The sequence below is a fragment of the Pyrgilauda ruficollis genome, unplaced genomic scaffold (assembly GCF_017590135.1).
Source record: "Pyrgilauda ruficollis isolate IOZ18807 unplaced genomic scaffold, ASM1759013v1 scaffold67, whole genome shotgun sequence".
Lineage (NCBI taxonomy): Eukaryota > Metazoa > Chordata > Aves > Passeriformes > Passeridae > Pyrgilauda > Pyrgilauda ruficollis.
In genome coordinates, this window is record NW_024528488.1 from 587900 (window position 1) to 607145 (window position 19246).

Genomic DNA, 19246 nt, shown 5'->3' on the forward strand with positions numbered 1-19246 from the left:
GTTATGAACATGGGGAGGAAAAGGCAAGGTGTTTGTGCACTTCAGAGGTGTGGAAGGAGCAGGATGGCTTTGCACACAGTATTCAGGTGGTGGCAGAGGGACAGGGCTGGGCTCAGGGTGGTGTATTTCCAGTTGTCCACTTGGGAAAAATCACACCTTGGGAAGCCAAAATAGGGGAGAGAAAAACAAAATTTGGCTGACTGAGGCTGCTCAGCTAAAAGAAGGAAAAAAAACCCAGCAAACCAACCCCCCCCCCCCCCCCCAAAAATCAGATCTCCTTAAAATTTGGCCCAGTTTCTGATTGGGAAGATGCTGGTTTTGATTAATTAGTGAATGTATTAATTACTCTGCCACTGCCTTGTCAAGAGAACCCCAAGGAGGAGGTAGGAAGAGTTTACAGGTGTCTTCCCATCCTGCTGCCTTTCTCTGATCTATTCCCAAGGATTCCTTCTCCTTGATTTCCCCTGAGCACATCACTGAAATTCCTGAGTGATGAGTCCTGAATTCCTGCCCTTGCCCAAACCCCGGTGGTGTTGGACATGGCACAGGTGGCCATGGCCTCCTCCTCCTCACCCTGTCCCACTGGAGGGCCCAGTGCCTGTCCCACTGGAGGGACACCGTGCTGTTCCCTGCTCCCTCCTGTCCCTGGATCCCAGCTGGAGGATTCCCAGCAGGGAATTCCCAGGTCTCCTTGGCCAACAGCTATGCAAGAAACACTTCCCACCACGGCCCCTGTGCTCCTCAGTCCCTGTCCCAGCACTGACCAAATGATTTTCCTGTTAATAAAACTGTGCCCATTTACTGGAATTTGGGAGGCTTCTGGATGCCTTGGGAGACTGATGCTCTTCATCCTGGCCTCAGTTGTTTTATGTTTGTGGGGAGTGGGGACTTCTGGCTTGACTTGGCTGGGTCCCTCTCAAAATCTCTCTGATACAAACATATTCCTTGTTTTTCCAAGGAGCAAAAGCCAGATTATTGAACTTCCAAAGCCAGCCAGCAGCCAGTCCCTGCTCTGCTGCTTCCACCTGATGTCTCAATCCTTGTACAGCTCAAAGCTGCTTCAATCTGAGATGTCACTGATGGATCCAGTTCCTTCTGCTTGGAAAATAAATGCCTGGACTGGTCTGTGGTGGTTTTGTGCAGCAGGAGATGGTTGGAATTCTTCATGTTTTGCTTCAGCCCGTGCCCGCAGCAGCTTTGCCTTTAAATGCCCCTTTTTGTTCTGTTTGGAGGGCAGGTGGATGCTCCTGGGAGCTGGGGCTGAGTTCAGGGAAGAAGCTGCCTTCTCCCAGTCCCCTGGGAGTTCCTTTTTGGGAATGCCTGTCCTGTGTGCTTCTGTTCCTGTGGCACACCTGGGACACCAGAAACACAAAGCTTTTCTATTTTCTCCTCACTGTACCATCCTCAGGAGGTTCCCAGCTTGGGAAATGTGGTCCTGCTTCAATAAGATCCATGATCCATGAGTGTATTTCTCTCCTTGTGGGAAGGCGGCAGCAGCCCAGTGCAAAGGTAAGGTGCCAAAAGGGAAACCCATGTGCAGGGTTATCCCAGATGGACCATCCCAGCTGGCTGGTGCCTCATTCCAGCTGCTCCTGAGGAAGGAGGGCAGGGAGCAGCTGTCAGAGGGAATTGCAGCTGCTCTGCCGAATGGGGATGGGAGCCCGGGGCAGGAAACACCTGCCCAGCAGCTCCTGGCTCTCCTCAGCTGCTGCTGTGTCTGTCCCATGGATTGTTTTTCAGTGGGAGAGGTGTCCTGGGGATGCTTTCCCGATAAAGTCCAGTCCGGGAGGGTGGGAGCGGGAAGGGCAGGAAAAGCCCAGTAGAGCCGGGCTTTAGGGAGGCTCATTGTGGGTGCCGGCAGGATCTGGAGTCCTCAAGATGCCAAACTTCCAGCTCCTGAGAAGGGCTTTGCCCAGTCCAGTTCTTGCTCTTCCACTGTTCACTCCAGGAGGAGCCCTGTGGTTCCCTTGGGCAGACACAGGGATGCAGGACAGAGCCGGGGAGGTCCATCCACTGGATGAGTGAGCTGGAAGGACCGGGGGGTGTTGCAATATCCCGTTTATGGCCCATGACTTTGGGGACCTCTCTGGGGTGAGGGCTGGATGCACTTGGCTGTCGGATGCTGGAAGGGCAGGATGAGGCTGGGGAGAGCCGACTTTGAGCCTCCCACTGATCTGATCTTTAAGGTCCCAACCCAAACCAGTCTGATTTCTTGGTTCTGTGGAATACTGGAGGGGGTTTGAACAGGACACAAAATTAGGAACTTTCTTTAAAAGTTGAATTATTCCTTCCCGATGTCTCCAGCTTGTCTCATGGGGGAATAAAAGGAGAAAGCCGTGGTGAGTGGTGCGGGAGGCCCGTGCTGGAGCTGGCTCAGCGCCTCCCCTGTGCTCGGCTCTGGGCCGGGCGTGCCGAGACCGAGAGGGAAGCGGGGAACGGCCCCGCTGCTGCCGGGAGCCACGGGCTGCACGGGGAACGACAGCTGGTCCTGGACAGGAGAGAAATCCCCTTCTTCATCTGGGGTCTCAGTGGAGCCGCGGGAAAGGGGCTGGGAGCAGCACAGCTGGGATGGGATTGCACTAAATGGCCCTTAAAGGTCCTTCCGATCCAAAGCGCCTGGGATTCCTCAAGGGATGAGCTGAGCCTCCTGCCCGCAGCAGCACCGGGCCTCCCCTGCTGCCTCACAGCGCCCCAGGATCAATGCTTTCCTGGGGGTTTAAAGAGGATCCAGCGGCTCCACGAATCCTTCGTGATGTAGGAAAGAGGCTTGTGTTTTGTTTCCCTCTTTTTTCAGCCTGAATTCCTGCCTGGTGGCTGGTGAGGTGCCCTGGGGCAGAGCGAGGGGCGCTGCTGGGCTCACACCACACCCCGCTGCCTCTCTTTGTGCCCTTTATTTACGGTGTCCCAAGGAATGATTTCCTGCCGGGGTGACGTGGATTTCAGCGTGGATTTCCTCTCCCTTCTGTGAACTCGAGCCAGGCTGAGGACTTGAAAGTAAAACGAGATCGTGTCTGGGCAGGGATGGAGACTTGGAAGTAGCAATGGGCTGGTTCATAACAACAAAGAAGGAAAAAAAAGAGCCTTTGGCCCAGGACGTATTTAGAGACGAAGGCTCGGGGCTGTGAGCGCCCTGGGCTGAGGTAAAAGCAGCTCCTACGGCAGTGGAGATAAGAGGGTCCTTTGGCAGCAGCTGCAGGAAGCACTTTGTGTCTGGATTGAATCCACAGGGCGAGGCCATGGGAAATTAGGTCAGTGTGCGGATTTTGTTAGTGCTGCAGTCACCCCCCCACCTCCTAGGCTGGGTTTGAGCAGGAGGGAATCACAGAATTCTGGAATGGTTTGGGTTGGAAGGGTCATGAAGCTCATCTGGCTCCATCCCCTGCCATGGGCAGGAACACCTTCCACTGTCCCAGGCTGTTCCCAGCCCCATGCAGCCTGGCCTTGGGCACTGCCAGGGATCCAGGGGCAGCCACAGCTGCTCTGGGCACTCTGTGCCAGGGCCTCACCTCTCTCACAGGGAATTTCTCCCCACTATCCCTTCTGACCCGGTCCTCCTTCAGCTTGAGGTGTTAAGGAAGGGCTGGGAGGCTCGGGAGGCTCTGTCACACTAGGGACACTGTAGGGACATGCTGCCTGGAGAGCTGGAGCTCTCGGTTTTGGGGGACAGGGTCAGAAGGGATAATGGGTAGTTGTTCATTCTTGTGGCTCTCCCCAGCCTGAGGGAGGTGCTGGCAGAGGAGGCTGTGTGAGGGGCTGCAGAGTTAGTTTAGGAACCATTGAATTTGCTTTCTAGCAGGAGTTACAGTGAACTTGTCAGCAATGCACACATTAAAATAGTGAGCTGTAATTTCTAATAAACAATTTTAACAATAACAGAAAAGTTGTATGAGAAATCTTGAGTACTTTGCTCCATTTGCACAGCAGATTTTGTTTCCTTAGTCAGAGAAAAGTGGCGTATCCTCACCCAGGTCTTTCCATACTTTGTTCTTTCTTTCCTGGAGCACGTCCTGGGACAAGCACTGTTGGCACAGGTGCCTCAGGCAGTTTTTGTGGAGGCTGGGTTTTCACACTGCTGGGTTCTCCTGCTGGTGGCCCATCCACTTGTCCAGGTGGGAGCCCGGCCCTGGCCAGGCTGGGGGTGTCCAGGCCTTCTGCTGGAAGCACCAGGGCAGGGAGGACAGTGGAGGAGGCAGAGGGGCTGCAGGGGCCGAGGCTCTCGGGGTAACCTGTGCCCGTTCCTCACAGTGAGGAATTCCAGCTGGGCTCTCCCCAGACAGGGTGAGGCTGCTCTTTGCCCTGATGCTGCTGGAGTTCTCCTTCTCCCATCCATCCACCCACCAGCCCTCTCCTTTCCAGGAAAACGGGGTGGGCCTTTGCCTGCTGGCACTGAGCCCAGCTCTCCCCACTCACTGCTTTCCCTGCTTCCTCCATGGCAAACAGCCTCTGCCGGCTCCCTTGGCCGTGTTCAACTCCCTTTCAAAGGAAATCTTGGAACCACCTGCTGCATTTCCTGCAGCCCCGGCTCCCTGCTTCAGCCCTGCTCTCCCATGGCTGCTGCCAGAGGTGGGATAAGCTCAGTGCTCCCAGGGGTGTTTGAGACCTGAGGATGTCAAGAGCCCTGCTGTGGGTGACCGAGGTGGCTGGGACAGCAGGAGGGGGGATGAGAGGTGGAGGAAAAGGGATGGTTTTAGAATGGAGGGATTTGGAATATTTTTTTTTTTGCCAAGAGCCCAGCGTGCTCCAGGGCCAAGTGCTGCAGAGCCAAGGCTCGGCTCAGCTCCCTCCCTCCATCCCTCCAAGGGGCCTGGGAAAATGGGGCCTCACAGCCCTGCCATGGGGGGATCAGCCCTATCACCCTTTTGGAGGCTGCTCTTGGTGCTCTCTGGCTTTGGATGAGCTTTTGGACATTCTGGATGAGCTGGGGAATCTTCCCTTGCACTGGGGCCGGTCCAGGTGCCAGGATGGCACTGTGCTGTGGGGGCTGTAGCAACCCCTCTGGGTTGGGAGCCTGCAGGAGATGGGACCTGGAGAGTGGGAATGCCCAGCAGCTGGGGGTAGGGGATGTGGGAACTGCCTGGCTCAGCCCCCAGCCCTGGCTGGATGTGCAGGGCCAGGAGTCAGGCCTGGGAAGCTGCAGGAGGGATGGCAGGAGCTGCCCAGGAACAGCCCATCGGTGACCCCGGGGCCTGGCTTCGGCCTGGGCTGGGCTCGGCAATCCCAAAGAGGGGGAGCACTGGGACCCCCGGGAGCTGATGGGTGCAGGGGGGGAGCTGGGATGGGCTCAGATTTCATGGGGTTTCTGCAGGAGCTGAGCCCAGCAGGAACACATCCCCTTGGGATTGCCTCGGGTGTCCGTGGGGGCTGGCAGGTGAGAGCCCCTGGACATGCTGTGGGTGCAGGATGAGCAGGACTTTGCTGGGCTCTGTCTGGAGCTCTGGCAGTGCCCCAGCCCTGCTCCACCTGGCTCTGGGCCCACCCTGTCTGGGGCTGTGTCCTGGGTGCAAAGGGGCCACACCTGTGCTGGAGTACAAGGCTTTATTCCATCCTCCCTGGGAGCCCCATGCCTCTGGCAGCCCACACTGCCAATGTGTAAATCCCCCCAGTCTCAGTAGGATACAGAAAGTACAGGGGGAGTTTGAAAAGGGGCTGTACCCACCCAGTGTCCATGGGCTGAGCCAGCTGGGCCCTGCTCTGCCCCCTGCCTGAACCCACCTTTGGTCTCTGGGATGGCCTCCATCACCCCAGAGCTGGTTTGGTCCCTCCAAGGTCTTGCTGTGACCAGTGGGCTCACCCAGAGTTGGAATCCTGCAGGGATTGCCAGGGCTGGAGGTGTGAGGAAGTGGGGACTGCGCTGTCCATGAGGGCTGGGGGGGACAAAATCCACATGGGAAGAGGTGCTGGGTCAGCAGCCGTGCTGAGCTCCTGGTCCTGTGCAGCCTGGCTCAGTCACCACGTGCCCCAGTGCCATGTGCCAGGTGTGGTGCCAGGACTGGTGACTGCTGCGGTGTCACGGTCCTGCCCTTTGCCCTCCCTGCAAGTATCGCTGCCGTTGCCCCAGGTTTTCATCTCCCAAACTGAAACTCCTTCATTCCCCTCCAGAGGCTGACGCTGGACCTGCCCCATCCCCACAACGTGTGCCCCAGGGGTGTCAGCCCTATGCCCTGGGGTGCTTCTAGCCCCAGGTCCTGGCACCCACAGCCCTGCCCAAGGTAGCATCAGACTCATGGGTGTCACCCTATCATGGGGACACTTTGTCTTGCAGATGTGACCCTGGTGCCTTTCCTGCTGCAGGGAGCCGTTGGGAGGTGCTGTGCCACCAGGGCTAGGATGTCCCTCCTTGTACGTGTCCCCTGTAGGCCCTCGGAGACCCTTCCTGGTTCACGGCTCCTCCCACGTGGAGGGTGGCACCGAGCACAGCAAGGCCCTGCGGGCAGCCACCCCTGTGCCCTTCTTGGCTCACCCCTCACCAGAAGGGACAACGCAGCCGTAAGAACCCTGCGGCACCCCGGGCCATTGGCCGCTGTCCAGGGGCCAGGTGGGAGCGGAGGGGGCGTCACAGGTCGAGCCGGAAGGCCCCGAAGTAACTGGCTGCTGCGTCACTGGAGTCGATGGCCAAGGAGGAGACGGAGACGAAGAGCTCGTCACCGGCCTTGAGCTCGAAGAGTCCCCCCTGGTAGAGCGCGTGGAGCCCGTAGTCAGCCTCGGGCGCCCAGCACTTGGTGCCCACGCCCTTGAGCAGCAGCACGGGCGGGCTGTGCGCCGGCTGCCACTGGATGCACTGCACGAGCTGGGGGCCCGAGTCGCGGCCGGCGCCGCGGTAGCGGAAGTAGATCTGCGAGTACACGTAGTACTTGCCCGGCTGCTCGACGCGCAGCCGCCCGGCCCGGTACGTCATGTTCTGCACGTGGGACAGGAGGCTGCTGTGCCCCCAGTGCGTGATGGCGTGGCGGCACGACTGGGAGAGATTCCCGGAGCGCTGGGAGCGTCCTGCGGGAAGGGACAGTCACTGAGGGGAGCGACCTGACCCGGCCATATGGAGGGGAGGGGGTGGCTCTGACTCCTTCCCAGTCATCCAGCTTGGAGGGGTGGAGCTTGGTGGTCTTGAGTGAACGGGAGACACTTGTCCCCATCATCCCATCCTGGTCCCCTGCCCTTTGATCTCTCCTGTTCCCATCCTGGAGACCCAGCGGTGCCCAGAGGGGTTCCCCAACTCACCATCCTGAGCCAGGCTCTGTGGGCGGAGGGTGAGATGTGCTGAGGGTTTCCCAGCTATTTTGGGAGGAAGTTGCCCCTCTGAGGTGTTGAAGTAGCTCTGCCAGGCCTCTGCAGGAAAGGGACAGATGCTGTAAGAACAGTGTGGGGACACCTGGTCCCGTGCCAGCAGGGCAGGGAATGCCCCACTGACCCACCAGAGCAAAGGATTATTGAGGGATGGAAATGTCTCGTCAATCATCAACCAACACATCTGTGTGTGCCATGGCCCTGCTTCCCCCGCCTCCAGACAAACAGATGTGGCTGTCCCCCAGACCGTTCCTGGAATGTGTGCCTGTCATGGCAAGTGACAATCCTGGCTCCCCCCTCTCCTGCCCCAGCTTACAGCACTGGAGTTGGCACCCCCCCCATCCCCTGCTGGACCCCTGGGGTCACAGCTCCCTGGATCACAGCTCCCACAGGTCACAGCTCCCACAGGTCACGGCTCCCATGGGTCACAGCTCCCACGGGTCACAGCTCCCTGGATCACAGCTCCCAGGGGGTCAGGCTCTGGCCCAGGAGGGACTCACCCTTCACTGCGCTCCTGCGGATGATGTTCTCGGTCACCTGCACCACAGAGAAGAGAAAGTTCTCTGGTAAAAGGTGACACAGGGTTTCCCCATGCCTGAGCTCCTACTCCAAGGCTCCATCACCTTCCCTGTCATGCTGGCTCTGGGCCCCACCACCTCCTCGCTGTGATGGGCTTGAGTCGTACTGCCACCTTGAACCGTCCTGCTATTCCCCCCTCCCACTGCTCTGGTGAGGCAGATGGAGAAACTGAGGCACGGGGACAACCAGGAGCTCTCCCATCCGCCCCTTGTCCCGGGCTCACCGTGGCCACATAGGCTTTGATGGTGCTGGCCAGCTTGAGGCAGCCCTGGCTGCTGCTCAGCTTCTCCAGGCTGGAGCCATCGGGCTGCTGATTGAGCACCTGCAGACACCGCAGCTCCTCTGCGCTGCCCGGAGCCTGGGATTTCAGCTGGGATGGAAACAGAGCATGATGGCAAACTGGGACAGAGCGAGGGAGCAGCTGGGATCCTGCTGGGGTGTGAGCAGGGGGCAGCTGCCTTCAGCCCTGCTCCTCCAGCACCTGGGCGCTCAGAGAACAACCAGGATACTGGGATCAGTTCAGCCTCTGGACCCACAGCACAGCGCTGTGAGGTCAGATTGAAAAGATCTGGGTTCATCTCTGCCCTCCTGGTCCCCCGGCCGGCCCTGCCCCGGCCATTCCCCGCGGGAGGGCTCGCAGGCTGTTCCTGAACACACCTGCCCGCCCAGGTGGCAGCGCCGGGTGCTGCCAAGGCAGCGAATCCCCCCGGGATGGGGCTGTTCCCTTGGAATGCCCGCGGCGGGTGCGTGTCCGGGCTGACTGTGGCGTGTGCCCGCCCGCGGAACCGGGGCCAGCCCGCCACGGGAAGCTGCTGGAGCGGCTCCAGAGAAAGCCACGGAGATGTTCCGAGGGCGGGAGCCGCTCTGCCCTGGAGCCAGGCTGGGACAGCTGGGGGTGTTCACCTGGAGAAGGCTCCAGGAAGAGCTCAGAGCCCTTTCCAGAGCCTAAAGGGGCTCCAGGAGACTGACTCCCTGCTTCCAGCACAGATCCAGTGACCGGCCGCTGAAATTAGCCCAAATTGTTCCACTACAGTGGTTTTCTCTTCCCTCCGCCTCTTCCCTGGGGCTGTGTCTCCCCATTCCCCTCCTCTCCCCGCCTTTCATGTAAATCCCTCACAGCGGGACCTCATGTGACCCAGGGATGGAGACAAAGCCCGAAGGAGGGCTGGAGCCCGCTCTGAAGGATGCTCCGCTGGATCCAGACAGGCTGTTTATTCCCCCTGCATCCGTGGCAGGGCTTTTCCTTCTTCCCCGTCTCTGGTGTGTTTTGTGGAATGTCTGGCACGGCAGGACCCTTTTTTTTTTTTTTTTTTTTTTTTTTGCCTCACCCTCAGGGATGAGGGTGGCTTCCATGGAGCTGCTGCCAGTCCCGAACTTCCCTCTGCCCATGGATCTCCTGACTAGCGTTTCCCTCCCGCTGCTGAGGGGTTGTTGTGGGTCGGAATCAGCAGCTGAGGGGAGGGGCTGGCGAGGCTGTTGAAAGGATCAGACCCGCCACGGCCAAGTTTGGGAGTGGTTTTGCTCGACTGACCCCGTGGGAGGTGGGAATGGCGGGATCCCAGCACAGCTGGTGGGGTTGCACTGGAGCAAGCAAAGAGCTGCTGGAATGGGGGTCCCAGCATCTCACAAAGGGGGTGAGGCGGATTTGGGGGTCCTGGAGTGTGGGGGAGATGGGAATGGGAGGAGGGAGAGATGAAGCCAGAACCAGGGGTCAGTGGGGCCTGGAGCCCAGGGAAGTCCCTCTGGGGGTGGAGACTCCGATGGGAGCCCCCCTCTCCCAGTGCAAACCTCAGCTCCAGGCGGGGCTCAGGACAAAGGCGCAGTCTCTCCACATCTGGATCGGCGACAGTGCCCACCCCTCCGCCCACGCCTGCACAGCTGGATCTGCAGCTCCGGGCGGAGCTCGAGCAATGTCCACCCCCACCCCACATCTGGACCCGCGGCTCCCTGGGGAGCTGGGGCAGTGTTCACCCCCCAATCCACATCTGGACCCGCGGCTCCCTGGGGAGCTGGGGCAGTGTTCACCCCCCAATCCACATCTGGACCCGCGGCTCCCTGGGGAGCTGGGGCAGTGTCCACCCCGCAGCCCGCACCTGGACCCGCGGCGAGACGGCGCCGGTCGCTGCCGTGCCCGGCGGGCAGAGGCGAGGGGCGGCAGCGGGCTGAGCCCTCCCGCAGCCGCGGGACTCCCGGCGCCGCAGCCCCGCTGGCGGTCCCAGGACAAAGCTCACCTTGGAGATGGCCATGGTGAAGTAGACGAAGAGGCCGGTGGTGGAGGCGATCTGAAGCGCCAGGATAGCCATGACGGCCACGCTGCCCCACAGCGGCCCGCACCGCCGCCGCCGCTGCCCCCGCGCCGCACCGGGGCCGCCGTCCGGAGCGGCACCGGGACCGAGACAGTCACCGGGAGCGGGCCCGGCAGCGGGACCCTCGGCCAGCATAGGCGTGTCGGAGCCGGCGCTGTCGGAGCGCAGGTACTGCCCGGCGCTGGGCGGGTGCGGGGCCATGGCCCGGTCCCGTCCCGGTGCCGCTGCCCCGGGCCCGAGCGCGGCGGGACGGGCGGGGCGGGGCGGGGCTGGGGGGGGGCTGTGGCCGGGGGGGCGGGGCCTCGTGGCCACCGAGGGGACGCCGGGGGCGATGGTGGCCCCGGGGCTGCGGTCGGGAGGCAGCGGGTCCGCGGGGACGGTACGTGTCCCCGGAGAGCCCCAGAGTGTCACTGCACGGGTACACAGCGACAGAACACAGAGAATGGCTTCACTCTGGCAGGGGGCAGGGTTAGATGGGGTACTGGGAACAGTGAGGGTGGGCAGCCCTGGCACAGGGTGCCCAGAGCAGCTGTGGCTGCCCCTGGATCCTGGCAGTGCCCAAGGCCAGGCTGGACACTGGGGCTTGGGGCAGCCTGGGACAGTGGAAGGTGTCCCTGCCCAGGGCAGGCGGTGGCACTGGGTGGGCTTCCTACCCAAGCCATTCCATGATTTATGAATATGCTTCATGCCACCATCACAGGACGGTGTGGGAGCTGCTGGGGTGACTCCAGGTGAGAAGACCTCAGTGTCCCTGGGCTGAGAACAGAGGGTCTCAGGGCTGGAGGGACACGATCTGAGCCAGGTTTAGGTGATGGGCCTCACGTCAGCTCTGGCCACCAGCAAAGGCTCAGAGAGGTGCAGGATTTCAGGACGGGACAAGATCTGGAGGCCTTGCTGTGGGGGCCATGCCCACCCTTCCCTCCTGGACTGGGCACAGGGCTGTCCATCCCTGCTGAGCCCCAGGCTCTGTCCTGCTGCTGGCTCACATTCCCATTGTTCCACAATAGAAATGTGGAGCAGGTTGGAAAGCAGAAAGGTGGGACAAGCTGCTGTTCCCTGGTGCTGCCGTGGCGGCTCTGTGCTCAGGCAAGTCTGTGGCTCCAGATGCTGTTACCTGTGAAATGAAGTGAGATCTGAGAAAGCACAGGAGCACTGGTATCCCTGCAGAACCACTCCCTCCTGTCCCCTGGGCCCTGGGAAGAGTGGGCAGCCTCCATCCAGGCTCCAGCCAGCTCAGCAGCCCCCAGACCATCATGGAGGTGGCTGCCCCCGCGGGCCATCCCCTCCCCCGGATGTCTGACCCTGGAGTGTCCCCAGAAGTACTATGAAGGCAGGGCTCTTCTGAGCCCCTGGGGCTCAGAGCAGGGGATCTCCCACCCCAAAGCATCTGCCAGGCCCAGGATTGATTTCCCTGCTCGGTGTCTCCCTGCTCAGACTGATTCTGCCAGCTCAGTGTCTACCCAGTGCCAGTGCCCCATCCCTGCTCTGGCTCAGAGATGTTTCCCCAGGCAAGATGTCTTCCTTGGAGTTTGGGAAGGGTGCTGATCTGGGAGGGAGGTGACTAATTATGTCTAAAAAAATCCCATGACAACTCAACCCTCCTGGTTGTTCTCAGGAAAAGGACTCAGGACCTGCTGAGCCGGTGAGGGGGGAAGAGCTGCAAAGGGCACATCTGGGGAACAGCTGCCAGCCTGCTCTAGTGGAAGGTATCCCTGCCCATGGCAGGGGGTGGAATGGGATGGATTTCAGATCCCTTGCAAACCAAACCATTCCATGATTCTTTGATTTGCCATTTGGGGCATATATGTTTGTGCGGACGGAACCTGGGATCACTGCTCTCTGTGCTGTTCTGTGGGATGGGACAGGGGCATGGCTAAGCTCTGCTGAGGAGCACAGGGAAACCAGGAGCAATCAGAACCCCGGAGCCTGGGGCTGCCCTCTTGGAGAGAGAAGGTTTGTCTGTGAGTCAGGGCAGGACCAGAACTGGAGCTGTGCAGAGAAAATTGGGTGGGAGCCAGGGGGAAAAGCATGCCTCAATCCTGGCTGAGGAGTTGTTTTTCACTTCTAATGTTTCCTGGTCTGTGCACTGGGAGAGCTGGGTCAGGCAGAGTCTGGAAATCTGTTTCCTCAGTGACCCGCGGTGCAGAGCAAGTGCAGGGGAGCAGGAGAGGGGCTTGTTGGGGTTTCCTGGTGCTCTCAGTGAGGCTGAGATGGGGGAAGCTCAGCAGGAGATGCCGACACGGACATGGAGCTGTGTCTGGCATTTCCCAGCCTGTCCCTTAGATTCGCTTCAGTTTCCTTCTGGCAGGACAGTGGAACGTGCAAGTTTTGTTGTTTTCCACGTTTCCTGGGATGGCCAAGGCAGACCCGCTGAGCTGGGTCAGTGCAGGATGCTCCTCCCGGGGAGGTCCCAGGGCCGGCTCTCAGCTCCCCGCACTGCTCCTTTCAGCCAAGCCCAGCCTGGCACTGGCTCTGGCTGCTCATGACTCCGAACAGGGATGATCACACGGCCCTCCCTCGGGAAACAGCAGCCCCTGCGACGTGAAGTCATCGCGTGCAGCTCAGGAGCTGCTGTAACCTCCCTGGAATGTGCCCTCAGATGTTTGTCTTTCGATTGGAACCCATCAGTTCCTGTACTGAGATGTTTTCTGGGAAAAACCTCTTCTTCATCACACCGTACTTCCAGTGGGAGGGTCAGGTGCCCAACCTCCTCCCTCCAACCCTGGGAGCACCCCAGCCTTCCCTGGCTGTCTCCTTCCCGTGGGCTGGGGCCAGTGTTTGTTTGTCCCTGTTTGTCTGTTATCACAGAGCAGGTGCAGACATTCCCTGCCCGGTGGCATGGGAGCTGCTCCAGAGCTGCTCCAGCCTCACACATGCCAGCTGGAGGGATGGAGGGATGGATGGTCACCCAGGTGGGACAGAACATTGGCTGGGAAGGGCACAAGCTGGTCCTCACAGCCCTTCCTGGTCTCTGGCTGGTAGAGGTTGGGAGCCAAGGTGTAGGGAGAGAGGGAAAAAAGGTGCAGAAATGCTCTGTGGGGACCCAGGGGTGCTCCCTGTGCTGCTGGCGGGAGTTTAGCAGGGAAGGGATGGATGGAGGAGCCCCACAAAACCCTGGAGCCGCGAGCTTTCCCAGGAGGGATGAGGAACATCCCAAGGCGGGACAGCAGGTCTTGAGACATCCATGCCCCGGCCAGGAGCGTTCCTGCACTCCGGCGATGGATGACAGGCAATGACAGGACAGACAATGACAGACACAATGACAGGCAACGAGAGGCGAGTTCTGCTGCAGCTCCTTCCCTGGGCTGGGCTCCCCGGTGCCAGCGCCTCCGCGGCTCCTGGCACAGCTGATCTCCTCGCTCCCTCTAGTGGGATTGGGATCGCTGCGTGGGCTCCTGCCTGGCCACACCTGTGTCCCCGTTCCTCCTCTTGATGTTCCCCTGGAGATCCTCCACATGGTTGTTTTGTTTGTTTTTTTTTTAACCCTGCCACAAAGCCCCCAGCAATTCCCAAGCTGCCCAACCTCCTGGGGAAGGAGAAAAACATTGTCCCGATCCCACCTGGAACCCTGCGAGGTGAATCTCGTGCAGGAGCAGCGCCCCAGCCATGTCCCGTCCTTCCCACAGCCCTGCCGGGATCTGGAAGGGCTGCTCCAGGAAATGGTTAAACCCACAGTTTTTGTGGCTGAGGTGGGATCCTGAGGAGAGGGGACAGGGTGAGGCCATTCCCCCGGTGCCCCGAGCTGGGATCTGGGGGTTTTGCACCGTGACAGGCAGAGGAGGAAGGACGGGAGGAGGCAGCGCCTTGGGGGAATTCTGTGTGTTGGGTTTGGAAGTCCTGGAAAGGGGAGAGGGACAGAGGGGAAGGAGGAACAGAGGAGGAGGGGAGCAAAGGAGAGGAGAGGCGGGAGAGGGAAAGGAGAGGAGTGGAGGGGAAGGGAAGGGAAGAAGAGGGGAACAGAGAGGAGGAGAAAGGCGGGAGGAAAATAGAAAAAGAGGAGGAGTAGAAGAGAGAAGAGGAGGTGAGGAGGGGAAGGGAAGAAAGGGAGGGAAAGGAGGGAAGGGGAGGCGAGGAGAGGGGAAGAGGAGCAGGAGGAGGAGAGGGCGGAGGGCAGGCCCCGCGCGGTCCCGCCCAGAGGAGCAGCCCGAGGCTCGTGGCGGAGCTGTCGCCTGGCGGCCCCGCAGATGTTCCCCGTCCCCCTCCTCCTCCCCCTCCTCCTCGCCCCCGGCAGCGCCGCGGCCGCCCCGGGGGTCACAGGCGAGTGTCAGCCCCGGGGCCGGGGGTGGCCGGGACGGGTCGGTCCCGCTCCGGGTGCCCGGGGTCTGCCCTGGCCGTTCTGGGCAGGTTTGGCCGAGCTGGGCCGCGGGGGGAGGCGGGCGGGACCCCTGTTCCCCCCCCGGCATGGAGCCACTCCCGGCTTTGGGAAGCTTTTCCTGGCGCCTGATTTAAGACACGAAGGCGACTCCATGCTCGGGCACGCCTTAATCCCGGAGAAAAGCTTTTAGGGGAAGGTCGGGAAGGGACTTGCGGCTTTTCTCGGCTCTCAGCGCGGGTTCCCGGCAGGGGCCCGCGGGGGGGCTGTGCCCGGGGGGTCCCACAGCTCCGTGTGTGCCCCTCAAAGCAGGAGGGAGCATTTCCATGGCCCTGCTGAAGAATTTGGAGGTGTGGGTGGGTGAGAAGCTGAGCAGGGCCCGGCCAACACGGCTTCAGCCCCAGAGTGCGAGCAGGGGGTATTCAGCCCCTCTGCCCTCAGTGAGACCCCAGCTGCAGAGCAGCCTGGGCCCAGCATGGGAGGGACCTGGAGCTGCTGGAGAGAGCCCAGAGGAGGCCACGGAGCTGCTCTGAGGCCTGGAGCCCCTCTGGGGCCAGGCTAGGAGAGCTGGGGGTGTTCAGAGAGGAGAAGGATCCAGGAGAGCCCGTTCCAGGCTCCTCAGAGCCCCTTCCAGGGCCTAAGGGGGCTCCAGGAGAGCTTGGGACAAGGGATGGAGGGGCAGGACAAGGGGAAATGCCTTCCCACTACCAGAGGGCAGGGTTAGATGGGATATTGGGGGAAATTCTTCCCTGTGTAGGTGGTGGACCCTGGCAGAGGTTTCCCAGAGGAGCTGCGGCTGCCCCATCCCTGGCAGTGTTCCAGGCCAGGTTGGACACTGGGGCTTGGAGCAGCCTGGGATAGTGAAAGGTGTTCCTGCCCATGGAACTGAGTGATCTTTAAGGTCCCTTCCAACCCAAACTCTTCCATGATTCATGATTCTATAAATAATTCCCTCCGCAGCTGAGGCAGGAAGGGCTCCTGCAGCACCTCCCAGGTGGATGAAGTGGGATCCCTGCGGCTGTGGGGTGACTCCTGCTTTCTCTTCCAGCCCGCACGCTCGCTCCCTGCTACTCGGCCGACCTGCGCCCGGCCGCGGGCAGCCTGGTGTCGGCCGTGGGCTGCACCGTGCTGCTGACGGCCCCTGAGCTGCGGGGCAGCAGGGCCGTGTCCTGGGAGTACCGAGCGGGCTCGGAGGAGGGGGTCATCCTCAGCTACGGCTTCCGTCAGCCCCCCAACGTGTCCCGGCTCTACGAGAACCGCTCCACGTTCAACGAGTCCAACCTGTCGCTGCAGGTGGTGCTGCAGCAAGGGGACAGCCGCCTCTACCGCCTCAGGGCCCAGGAGGAGGCCACGACCTGGTTCCATCTGCACGTTGTGGGTGAGTGGTGCCATGGCCAGCCCTCCTCCGTGCCTGGGAGCCGGGATTGCCATGGGTTTGAGCGCTGATGCTGCCTCTGCCTCTCCCAGAGCCGCTGTCCGAGCCAAAAATTGTGGGCAACTCCTTGGTGAAGGCAGGAGGAAACACCAAACTGGTTTGCAACGTGGTGCAAGGGAAGGCAGATGCCTACTGGTGGAAGAAAAACGGGGAGCTGCTCGTGGGAAGTGAGCGCATCCAGTTTGTGGAGAACGCCACGCTCTGCATCGTGCGGGCGTCCATCAGCGACAGCGGCTACTACACCTGCGTGGTGAGCAACGCCGTGAGCCAGAATGAGACCTCCTTCCTGCTCAAGGTCCACCGTGAGTGCATGCCTTCCCCTGCCCAGGAAAGAAACAGGGGGACCGTCCCAGAAAAGGGATTCTCTCTTCCTGCCTATGCTGAGCAGGCAGGTTTGCTGGGAGGCTGTGGGTGGGTTAAATTCAGGTTACATTTGCTCTGGTGCAGAGGCTCTGTGTTCTCCCCTTTGCAGACTCTGCCAACGTGGTGCTGCCTGTGGTCCTGACCTGTGTCATCATCGGTTTGCTCGCAGGTGGGTGCTGGGCTGGGCAGGTGGGTGCTGGGGTGACTCTTTGCCCTGTGTCTGGTTGGTGGGTGCTGTGGCAAGTGCTGTGGCCACCAGAGGTGGGTGAAAGGGTCCCCTGTGGTACATCCCTGCCAAGACCTGGCTCTCCCACCCTGGCATCCCGTGGGCAGGGGCTGGCTTTTGTCACAGCTGCTGTTTCCAGCAGGGTGTCCCCAGTCCAAGGAGATCATGCTGGCCTGCATTGATGATGATGGTGGTGGGGCTCTGAGCAGCCTGGGCTAATGGAAGGTGTTCCTGCCCATGGCAGGGGTTGGAACTGGGTGGGCTTTGAAGGTCCCTCCAACCCAAACGGTTCTGGGATTTTGTGATGCTGCTGCTTTGTCCCCAGGTGTCATCGTCTGGTGCCAGAGAAGGGAGAACTCATGTGGCAACTTTTGGTAAGATGCCTCTAGCCCTCTCTTGGGGTGGCCCCTTTGCTCCTGCCAAAATTTTCTCTCTACAAGCCCAAATTTATCCTTCGCTGGATTCAAGTGAACTGGAGAAGCAGGAGAGCTCAGGGTGCTATTCCAGCCTCTCTAGTAAGAGGCTGCTCTCCCACCCTGGAGGCTCAAAGGGTTTGCTGTCCCCTCTTCCCCTCTATTTAATCCCCACTCTGGAAATATTCCTGATTCCTCCACCCAGAGCCTGACACTCCTGGTTACCTTAGCTCTAAATAATGGGTGGGCTTTTGAATACTCCAGAGATTTCTGGGAAGTGAGTGATTCTGGAGATTTTCTCAGAAATCGCTCCCTCTCTGTGGCCACAAACACACTCAGGCTGTTCACTGGAGCTTCCTGGAGGGTGAGGGTAAGGATGGAGAAGACAAGGATGGAAAACCCATCCCATGAGATGGCAGGTCACAAACAAGGAGCTCTCAGGTGTCTTGTGCAGTCAGAGCCCAGGGAACTCCAGACAGATAAATTGGCCAAGGTAGCTTCTGGAATCTGGAGTAGGGCAGAAGTCCAGACCTCCTGGTGCTGCCACTGCCAGCATGGGACACTGAGCTGGCTGAGGCTCTGGGGAGGTCCAAGTGCCCAGGACATGGCTCATGTGGGGCCCTCTCTTCTCCTTGCAGGTAGAGCTGGGTCAGCCCTGCTGTTGCCCTTCCCTGGTGACCCTGGTGATGGATACTGCTGGGAGTGCCAGGTATCCCATCCCATCCCATCCCAGCCTCTCGGAAGCTCACCTGTGAAATGTTCAAGCTCCCAGAACCGGCAAATATTTTTTTGGAAAACACTGGTTTGGACTATTTCTGTGTTGTCCTGCTCTTCCTGTTGTGCATCCCTGGGGAGACGGATATACCTGCTCCCTCCCTCCATCCTCCTGGCTTCTTCCAGAGGCCTCGATGGGCTCTTGGCTCTGGAAAGAGCCACTGTCCCTGCTGGCCAAATCCACAGTCCTGGGGCTGCTGGGAGGTACCGCAGTGCCAGCCCTGCCTCCCCGGGGCCTCCCCCTGTCCTGCTGTGCCAGGGGTTTGCCAGGGGGCTCAGGGGCTGAGGTTCTGGGCATCCTGCTCCGTGTGACCCTTGGAGGGAGGAGAAAGGGCAGGATTGTGCTGGGTGTGCAGCTGGAGGGAGCGGAGGCATCAGGAGCTGGCAGGGAATGGGGGAGCAGCAAAGGAGTTCAGTTTCCCAAGAAAAAATCCCAAAGATCCCAAAGCAGATCCCAAGGAAATCCCTGCAGCTGGCTGAGGTGGGGATGCTCCTGAGCCCATCTCCAGCCCTGGGCTCTGCAGGATCTGGGGATGTCCCTGGGGACATTCCCTCCTCTTCCCAGCACCAGTACTGGTGCCAGCTTGTCCTTCCCATTTGCTGCTCCTGCAGGTGACATTGGCCTTGGCCTGGCTGGATACAGGGAGCCCTGCTCCTGTCCCCTCCTGTCCTCTCCCTCCCCGTGCTGCCTTTGCAGGGCTTTCCTAGGCTTTGCTGTGGAGGGGATGTTACTCCTTCAGCTGAGCCTGGAGGCAGAGCACGCATCCCCAGCCTGGAGAGACCTGGACACTATCCCAGGTGCTGGACTCCACTCTTGGTCACCCCAAGACATTTGCACCCCCTTTTGATCTGAGGGGGAAATCCCAGGTCCAGGGCCCTTCCTGAGCCAGTCCCCAGCACCTCTGGAGCAGGCTGGGGACCTCTCAAAGGCAAACTGGAAAATTGTGGGAGAGATGACTGGGAGATTCAGGGGCTGTTAGCAAGGGGCCGTCTTAGCCTTGGGTTTTGTGTAAACATTAAAGGAAGCAGAGGAGTTTGGGTGGAATAAATGAGATTCCAACCCTGTTGGAAGCTGCAAGGGCAGGTTGTCATGTTCTCTGTTGTACTTGAGGGTGTAAAACGTAGGCACATGTTTTACAAGAAATACTTTTCTAAGTGTTTTGGGCAGTTGTCTGTGACTGGTTTTGGAGACTTTGTGTTTTGTTGATGTCTGTTGCTGCTAATAAAGAGTGTGTGTTATCCCAGAGGGTATTGCTGTGGTGTTTAGGGGTTGGAAATGCCCCCTTGGGGTAGCTGGAGCCTGAGGTAGCAGTGGGGTAGGAATCCGTCCCTGGTGGGGCGTGGCTGGTGGCAGACCTGGGAATGCTGGATTTGTCCCAGTGTCCGGCTCTGGGAGATGATCCCTTCCTCTTGAGGACATCATTTGCTCCCCTTGTGGGGTTCCTGCATCCCCATCCCCTCCCTCACCTGCTCCTGTGGCAGTGACAGCCTGAGGGACTCAGCTGGGGTTAAGAACAGCCCAACAACTCTGCTCCAAATCTGGGTGAGGGTATTTTT

At 60.1% G+C, this 19246-nt stretch overlaps 2 protein-coding genes across 3 annotated transcripts; one reads left to right on the forward strand and one right to left on the reverse strand.

Moving 5' to 3' along the window:
* Nucleotides 1-3828: 3828 nt before the first annotated feature.
* On the reverse strand, nt 3829-10427 carry LOC121362866 (tumor necrosis factor ligand superfamily member 10-like). 2 transcript variants are annotated; one of them, XM_041484767.1, is made up of 5 exons: nt 10092-10427; nt 8084-8230; nt 7782-7818; nt 7216-7323; nt 3829-6987 (listed from the first exon to the last, which is right to left on the reverse strand). In XM_041484767.1, exons 1-5 carry the CDS (start codon nt 10365-10367, stop codon nt 6554-6556), a joined length of 1002 nt encoding a protein of 333 aa, XP_041340701.1. In that variant the 5' UTR covers nt 10368-10427; the 3' UTR covers nt 3829-6553. The 2 variants fall into 2 exon arrangements, with proteins under 2 accessions (XP_041340701.1, XP_041340702.1); XM_041484768.1 differs by lacking the exon at nt 8084-8230.
* Nucleotides 10428-14236: 3809 nt separating this feature from the next.
* LOC121362869 (contactin-4-like) lies at nt 14237-18928 on the forward strand. The gene is made up of 6 exons (XM_041484772.1): nt 14237-14423; nt 15527-15856; nt 15946-16215; nt 16386-16445; nt 16828-16876; nt 17554-18928. The coding sequence occupies exons 1-6, from the start codon at nt 14351-14353 to the stop codon at nt 17555-17557; spliced, it is 786 nt and encodes a 261-aa protein (XP_041340706.1). The 5' UTR covers nt 14237-14350; the 3' UTR covers nt 17558-18928.
* The last annotated feature ends 318 nt before the right edge of the window (nt 18929-19246 follow it).

Excerpts from the sequence above, each read along its gene's own strand:
- LOC121362869 (XM_041484772.1), top strand. The coding sequence starts at position 14,351 with ATGTTCCCCGTCCCCCTCCTCCTCCCCCTCCTCCTCGCCCCCGGCAGC. Across the intron at positions 14,424-15,526 it reads GGCCGCCCCGGGGGTCACAG|CCCGCACGCTCGCTCCCTGC; the intron begins GCGAGTGTCAGC and ends TTTCTCTTCCAG. Across the intron at positions 16,446-16,827 it reads CATCATCGGTTTGCTCGCAG|GTGTCATCGTCTGGTGCCAG; the intron begins GTGGGTGCTGGG and ends CTTTGTCCCCAG.
- LOC121362866 (XM_041484767.1), bottom strand. The coding sequence starts at position 10,367 with ATGGCCCCGCACCCGCCCAGCGCCGGGCAGTACCTGCGCTCCGACAGC. Across the intron at positions 7,819-8,083 it reads TCAAAGCCTATGTGGCCACG|GTGACCGAGAACATCATCCG; the intron begins GTGAGCCCGGGA and ends TCTGTGGTGCAG. Across the intron at positions 6,988-7,215 it reads ACAGAGCCTGGCTCAGGATG|GACGCTCCCAGCGCTCCGGG; the intron begins GTGAGTTGGGGA and ends CCCTTCCCGCAG.